Source organism: Henckelia pumila, chromosome 3, assembly GCF_033568475.1.
Source record: "Henckelia pumila isolate YLH828 chromosome 3, ASM3356847v2, whole genome shotgun sequence".
In the NCBI taxonomy this organism is placed as follows: Eukaryota; Viridiplantae; Streptophyta; class Magnoliopsida; order Lamiales; family Gesneriaceae; genus Henckelia; species Henckelia pumila.
Window position 1 is genome coordinate 178,918,764 of NC_133122.1, and position 7,772 is coordinate 178,926,535.

Consider the following 7,772-nt stretch of genomic DNA (forward strand, 5'->3'; position numbering starts at 1 on the left):
ATTAAAAAATATTATTAAAAATATTATTTTTATATTCGGGTCGGGTCGAAAATCCCGTCGGGAAGGGTTGCCTATCCCGATCCCGATCCCGACATTGATCGGTTCGGAAAAAATCCCGAACACTCGGGTCGGGAAAAGTTCGGGACGGGAAAAATTCGGGACGGGAACGAGTTGGAAATCGGGACGTGGATATATATAACAAGAGGTATTTATTCAAGAACAATGAAGAGGTATTTTTATATATTTTTTGAATGAAAGATAATTATGGAACTCGAAACACGTTTTTTTTAAATGTTAAAATAATTTTATAGAATAATTGTTCAAACACATGTATTATTTATTCTTAAAACAATTATTAAAAAATTTTGTAATTGTTTTTGAAGATCACTTTTATAAAAACGTTTATAAGTACTTTTTCTAACGAAGCTTATATCTAGAATATATGGTATATATTATTGAAAAAATCTTTTGTATCTTGTGTTAACTGATTTGGGGAGAAAAAAAAGGAAAATGTTTTTTTTTCTATCCATTAACTTGTGTATTTTTTGCTTAGGTTCATTAAATTTTCAAATTTTGGATTTGACATACTAACTTTTATTTTTTATGATTTTCGTCCAATTGCTGATGTGATAGCTTGACACGTCATCATTTTTCGATGTCATATCATCAGTTTACGATGCCACATAAGCAATTGGACCAAAATTAACGAAATTTAAAATTTAGTGTACCAAAACCAAAATTTAAAAAGTTAATGGATCAAAACTAAAAAATAAACAAGTTAATGCACCGAAAAGATTATTTTCCCAAAAAAAAAGTGCAGTAATTGCCAATATATAATTTTTGACATGCTGAATGCATAGTTAACATTTAAAAATAATACTAGCTAATTTCTAAACAAAGAATCCAGGAGGAAAAATAATTATAAGGAAAAACAAATTAAAGAGAATTAATCTAAACTTGTCCCCTTCACAACTTATAAATCAGCAACATTTATAAAAATTGATGCAAAGAATTTTGGATCAAGTACTCAACGATAATCCGACTAGTTTGCTGTGTGGGATGGAAAGAATCCCAAAACACGTATTTGTTTGCATCTCGACATGTAAATGGATTCAATTCATCGCACAAGTATCCCATCTCAAACATTCCCGTGGCACAACATGCAACTGACGACACTTCAAACCCTGCATAAGCAAAAACCAAACTTCTGCATTAATAAACCGACGGATAGCGACTGCAGGTAATATATATAGTAGCCAAAAATATACTTACCAAATGAAGAAGGGTTCCTTATCATTTGCAAGAAGACTCCATAAGGATCAGAGAAAACAACCCGAATACCCTCCATCTCTTCATTCATCCTATTCACCAAACCATCCAATTTAGCATTGAAACGCAAAGCAACTTCATTGTATCCATTCATACAACCTCCTCCTTTCCCATCAACAAGATTAGTAGCCCTCTCCAGTGGCAGGCAACCCATCGGAGGAAGCCCCGTTAGCGACATTTTACGAGCCCCTAAATCGTAAATCTGCTTGATGAATCTCTCTGCAATGTCAATTAGGAAGTCTTGGTACTGCTCAAGGGTGTATCTGGACCTCGTGCTAGGGAAACTGTAGTAGTTTTCTAGGAAGTCATTTGTTCCTAAGCTGATTAAATATAGAGCCTCTTTGATTATGTACTCGCTTTTTGTGTCTCCTATGTTGGCTCTTAGGGCTTCTTGGTATATTTTGTAGTACTCCACTTGCTTCCATAGTGGTATTACATTCTGCATGGCAATTATCCGTCAAATAAATGCGAGACGACTACTAATACTTTTGAAATTACAAAATTATCGCATATGTACTATTAATGAAAAGATCTCTTAATTGGATGAATTCGTAACTTGATAAAAACGTGTAACTGAGTATGTAACCGAATATACAGATATAGCTTTTTTTTTTTCCATGTAAAATACATAGACAAAGAAAATTGAGATGAATACTTACAAGCACATTAGAAGTAGCATTGTCAAAACCAGTACCAGCAGAAGCAAAGCAAACTCCGGTGGCAAAATCAGTTACATTGTACCAAGGATCCAAGAAAGCAGGCACGTAAGGCTTCAGGCCAAACTTCTCCGAAACAAAGTCCGGCGGTATTCGGCCGTTGGAAAACCTCCCGGTCGGCCTTCCGCCGTAGAAATCACGGCCATACGGCCGGAAATTGCTCTTCAACAAAGTCGATATCTGGTTGTTGTTCCCGGAATCAACGGACGAGTCTCCGAACACGATAATGGCCGGAACCTTTGAAGCAGCGGCGGAGACGGCAGCACCGAAACTTGAAGTGAATAACAAAATAATGAGACTGCAGGAAATTAGTAGTATTACTGTCAAAGCTGGCTTCATCATGTGTTTGTTTCGATGGGAAAGTGGTTGTGCATGACGAATATTTATAGCTGGTAATGAATAATATTGTGTGAAGAGGGTTGTTGGATTTAAATTAGAAGTGAAAAGAGGGCATTAATGAGTGAGAACATGAGATTGGTGCATGGGTCGGCGGGGGTGCAAATGCAGCTGCATGCATGGTCTTGAATATTTAATCCATCCAACTTCAAAATTAGATTCGTCATAAATTTTAAGATTTTGTGTTCTTTTCTAGGATTCATGTTAAAACACTTGTCGCGAAATCATTAGTTTACATTTTTTGTCCTGTAATTTATATGTTTTTTTAAAGGAAAAAACTGTAGTTTTGGTCCTGTATGTTTATCACTTTGCGATTTCGGTCCTTTATGTTTATTATATTTCAGTGTTACTCTTGCATGTTCCGATTTTTGTCAATTTCAGTTTTTTTCTTGAAAATACTTACGTGACACTATACACGTCAGCTTCACATTAGCACTGCATTGATGACACATCAACGCCACATCGGAATAAATGACTAAAATAGGAAAAAAAAAAAAAATAAAGATAGCGGAATAAAACTGAAATCTGAAAATATAGAAAACCAAAATAGCAAACATTCATGGTTCATCGTCACATTGTCAAACTTACCATAATTTAAATTAATACTATATTAAGATTGAAGGAAAATTTTGATGCGTTATGTCCCGCCCCCTACTTTTTGTCTTTTGATAGATATTTTATTACGAAAATATCACATTTACTTTTTTTCCCCTTTGGTGGATATTTATATACGAAAGCGTTATGTTTGTATTTTTTTATATCATCAGTTTATTTATTTTTTATTTTTCGTTAAAAATAGACCATACAAGTACGCAACGCGTGCATTTGAATACTAATAAGTATACTATTTTTAAGTGTGTGCCTATAATTCGAAACAAGGAAACTTTTGATGATATTTAAAGAAATCCAAAATGTTGTATTTAGACGTGTAAAATAATAATGGGTAAATTTATGCAAACCCGGCCCATTTCCTTTTTTTGATGTAAAAACCAACATGTATCCGAATGCCTAGCTAGATAAAATGTATTAGGCAAGGTTTATGCAATAAGTTTGTCTATCGGTAAAAGGGAAATCGAACTCATGATCATTAATTAAGTCTTCACTTAGTACTTCATCAATCTGGGCACACTCTTTAGAACATTGGGTTAATCTATACTACTTACATCGACGATCTAAAAGCTATCATTTGTCAACATCATAAAAGAACCAATATTCCAAATGTAGCACAAAATAATCCAACTAGAAGATTATGCAACCGGCCATTTTCACTATATATTTAATCTTCGATTTCCAAAAGCTATATCATATATAGATTGTTGCTCTAATTAATAAAATTCATAATTCTAAATTTCTAGCAGAACAAAAAAGCAATGCCAAACAACTAAAAATGAATATATCAAGAAATCTCCCACAAGATACGTGAAACCGAACAATACAGCACCCTATATAAAATAAATTGAATTACCTCAAATGTATCCGTAACTAAATGAAAATAGAACTCATTTTCTACTCAAATTTATATTTTTGAGGAGTTAAAGGATATATATATTTTGTTGAAATCAACATTTTATCAATGTCCAAGAACGACAAGTTCTGGCTGATCATCATCAAAATCTTGATTCTGTATCTCAACTTTTTTAAACGTGTCGTCGTCATCTTCGTCATCTTCTTCTTCTTCGGCATGATCATCAATGGATCCCTCATCTACTTCGTTGAGATGACGATCGTGGCAGCTTTCGTGGGTTCGCGGTGGGTTGCAATTCTCCAGCCTCCCACTGCTTGCACCATGATCATCATGATCTGCAGCAACTTCTCTTATTACAACACAACAAATCAAGGTTGTTATCGTCAAGAAAAGGGCAACCCTTTGTCTTAATGCAACCATTTTTTTTAAAAGAATTATTAGATTTTTCTCTCCTTTTTTTTATTTGAAATCTTGGGTTTCAACTCTTATATATATGGCTGGTTTTTGTGCTGGTCTAAGGCAATTAATTCTGGTCTGGTGGACAAGTGGTGTGGTCTATGTATTATTAAATTTAACAGATAATATATCATTTAATTTTTAAATTAATCACGTTCTTGGAATTAAAATATTTAAATTAAGGTTTATTACTTGTAGATTTCTAGTGGTCAATTTTTATCCAAACTCCCGATTTTGGCGTCGGAATTGTTCAAAATTCAAAGTTGGTTCTGACTTCTGAATTAATGGTGGAGATGCATGGTTCTTACACTTTTTTCTTCTTTATTATTTACCACGGCCAACATGTTCAAGGTAGTATATAATTTTTTGGAAAAATAGTCAAATTTAAACGGTCCTTTAAATTTGTCTATTTTGTATTTTAATTGGTCATATAAGTATTCGATCCAAATTTGGATTTTGGTTCTATAAGTTAGGTTATATTTTGATTTTTAATCTTTTTCTTGTCAAGCATTGCATGATATCAGAAAATATTAATATGACACAAAAAAATACTAAAACATTCGACTTAACGACAACTCTCTATTAAAAAAACAAAAAAAAGGATCAAAATCTGAAACACAACTTAAATTAGCGGACGAAAACATAAATTAGACAGATTTAGAGGACTATATATATTGGATATTATCCTTAGTTTTTTTTTTTTTTAATGTAATTGCTCGAAAATTCGGCATTTGTGTTGTGAAAGACTCATCGGCAGCCCTTTATATGTATGAACATTTAAAGCCACTCCATCCATCTCGATCGATCGGGTATTAATAGTACCGTTCTCGATCACCATTAACGGAAAATTCGTGACTGTCATATCCAACAATCATAATGTATTCGAAACATTGTATAGTTAGATTTTATGACCCTAGTGGGGTACTTGGCACGTATATATGTAATCAGGAAAAAATATGCGGTTCAATCAACTTTTTTCATTCTTATCCAATCTCCTTCATTCATAAATCCACAAATTTACAACAATTTTTTCGTATAACGGCCTACGGTCAATCAACAGCCAGCACCATGATAAAGTGAATATATAAAACACATATATTGTACAATTTCGGTACTTAATTTAAATGTGAATGTAAATTAATTGAGCATAACTAATGTAAAATATAATCAAATTAACCTACAATATTAATAGTTATTTTTGCACACAAAAAAAAAGGACGAAACTTAAAAATATATATATATATATACAAAAATAACGGATTAAAACAAAAAAAAAAAATTGATAACCACAAATAAAGGATTGATATATATAAATAACCAAATTTACAATTTTCTCCTGAACAATAACATCGTTTTAACAAATGACTTTTGAGGAGTAATTAATTTAGTTTCACAAACAATCAATGGAAATTAAACTCGATAAATTCTCTCGTCCAAGAAAAACATAAATGGTCTCCATAAGCCAATAACTCCAATCCATCAACATTATCATTGGTCATGAACAAACTAATCCAAAGTATATAATAAAACACAAGAATCAAGCATGCAGAATCGTGATAAACATCATAAGGCTAGGAAAGTACTCGAGACACACGTACATATATATATATATCTATAATTTGCTCACTATAAATCATCTCCGGCTTGAGATGTCGTCGCAGCAGAAACAGCGCGGAACGTTACCGACGATATGCATCGTGGTGTTACTGGTGGCAGGCACGTTTGTTGCGGAATGTGGAGCAGAGAAGCATAAAACAATAGATTTGAGCAATTTGATCAAGGGAATGCCCTATACAAACGTGCAGGTGGTGCCGAAAGCGGCGACTAACTACACCAGAGGCTGCCTGATGATCAAACACTGCCGCCCGGGTCGGAGGCTTTTCGTTGCTCAGATGCCTCTTCCGGATAACTGAGATCATGTACTTCTGATGATCGAGTGGTCGAACGTTGTGTGCTGTTTGTTGTTCACGAGAAATATGGCTTATTATTAAGATATATATATATATATATGTATGATTATTAATTATTTGATTTTTTTGTTATTTTACTAAGTTTGATGTTTGTATACAAAACATTGGACTGATATATAGTAATAAATGATCGATGATGGTGTAAAAGAAATAATAATTGGTTGACTCATGTTGAGTGTCTCTTTTTTATATTTTCCAATTTCATATTCTTGCATAGAATCAAATTTAAGAGTTATTATAAGGAGCATGAGCATGTCATGTTTTTGAGTCATGTTTTCTTAAAATATTCATAATTATCTTGAATCATTAGTTTTACGATCAGGATAATATTCTTAAGATGTATTTGGTGTAATGGATTAGAGTATGATAGATGTGTAAACTCTTGTTTGTCTCGTTTTTGGACAACTCCCAAAAATCACGAAGCCCCTTGATATGGCAGTACTGTTCAAATTGGAAAATAAAAATCCCTTGCTGGACTTGGGTTTATGAATCAGAAATTGTACGATAACATGTATTATGATAATCAATTACCGATATGCCCTTATTTCACTTTTATTTATGGTAGTTGCCCTTATTCCATTTTTATTTAAAAATTGCCCTTATATTTTTTATTTAGTTAATTTTTGCAAACGTTGCAAATTTTTCATGATATATTTTTTAAAACATATTCAAATAAATAGTAATTATTATTTTAAAAAAAATCATTTTTTGGGTTAATTATTATTTTAAAATTTCAATTAATCTACAGAAAATTTTGAGTTAAAAACATGGTTGAATTGAAAATTGATTTTAAATATTTATAAAATTAAAAAGTGTATATTTTATTTTCTTTTCAGTTTAGTTATTTAAAATTATTTACATACGTTTTTGTGTATATTTTGCAAATTTTTTATTTGTGTTTTTTAAAATAATTCAAATAAATTGTAATTATGATAAATAAATATTTTAATTAACTCAAAATGTCATTGAATCTAACAAAAATCTCAAATAAAAAATTTATTGTTGTTAACATATCCAAATAAGTAATTATGATTGGTTTGTGATATTGATCTAATGATCTTACGAGGGGGATGTTAAAAAAAATTTAATATATTAATTAGGAAAAATTGCTTTTTTGGTCCTCTATGTTTGTCACTTTGCGATTTCAGTCCTTTATATTTTCATATTTCAGTTTTAGTTCGCTATCTTTATTTTTTTGGTAATTTTAGTCCTTTTTCCGACGTGGCGCTGACGTGGCACCAATTTAATGTTGATGTGGAGCTGACGTGTACAGTGCAACGTAAGCATTTTTTTAATAAAAATGACCGAAATTGCAAAAAATCAGAACATGCAGGACTAAAATTGAAATGTGAAAACATAGAGGACCAAAATCGCAAAGTGACAAACATACATGACTAAATTTGCATTTTTTTTCTATTAATTATGTCAAAAGCCCCTTCG

At 31.9% G+C, this 7,772-nt stretch overlaps 1 protein-coding gene across 1 annotated transcript; it reads right to left on the reverse strand.

The window, feature by feature from the left end:
- Nucleotides 1–990: 990 nt before the first annotated feature.
- On the reverse strand, nucleotides 991–2,387 carry LOC140890059 (GDSL esterase/lipase At2g04570-like). The gene is made up of 3 exons (XM_073297814.1): nucleotides 1,989–2,387; nucleotides 1,273–1,768; nucleotides 991–1,184 (listed from the first exon to the last, which is right to left on the reverse strand). Exons 1-3 carry the CDS (start codon nucleotides 2,385–2,387, stop codon nucleotides 991–993), a joined length of 1,089 nt encoding a protein of 362 aa, XP_073153915.1.
- Between the last annotated feature and the right edge of the window lie 5,385 nt (nucleotides 2,388–7,772).

What these genes read in the sequence shown, in the direction of transcription:
- LOC140890059 (XM_073297814.1), bottom strand. Translation starts at nt 2,387, where the DNA reads ATGATGAAGCCAGCTTTGACAGTAATACTACTAATTTCCTGCAGTCTC. An exon ending in ATGCTACTTCTAATGTGCTT is followed by an intron (nt 1,769 to 1,988) that starts GTAAGTATTCAT and finishes ATTGCCATGCAG; the next exon opens with AATGTAATACCACTATGGAA. An exon ending in AAGGAACCCTTCTTCATTTG is followed by an intron (nt 1,185 to 1,272) that starts GTAAGTATATTT and finishes TTGCTTATGCAG; the next exon opens with GGTTTGAAGTGTCGTCAGTT.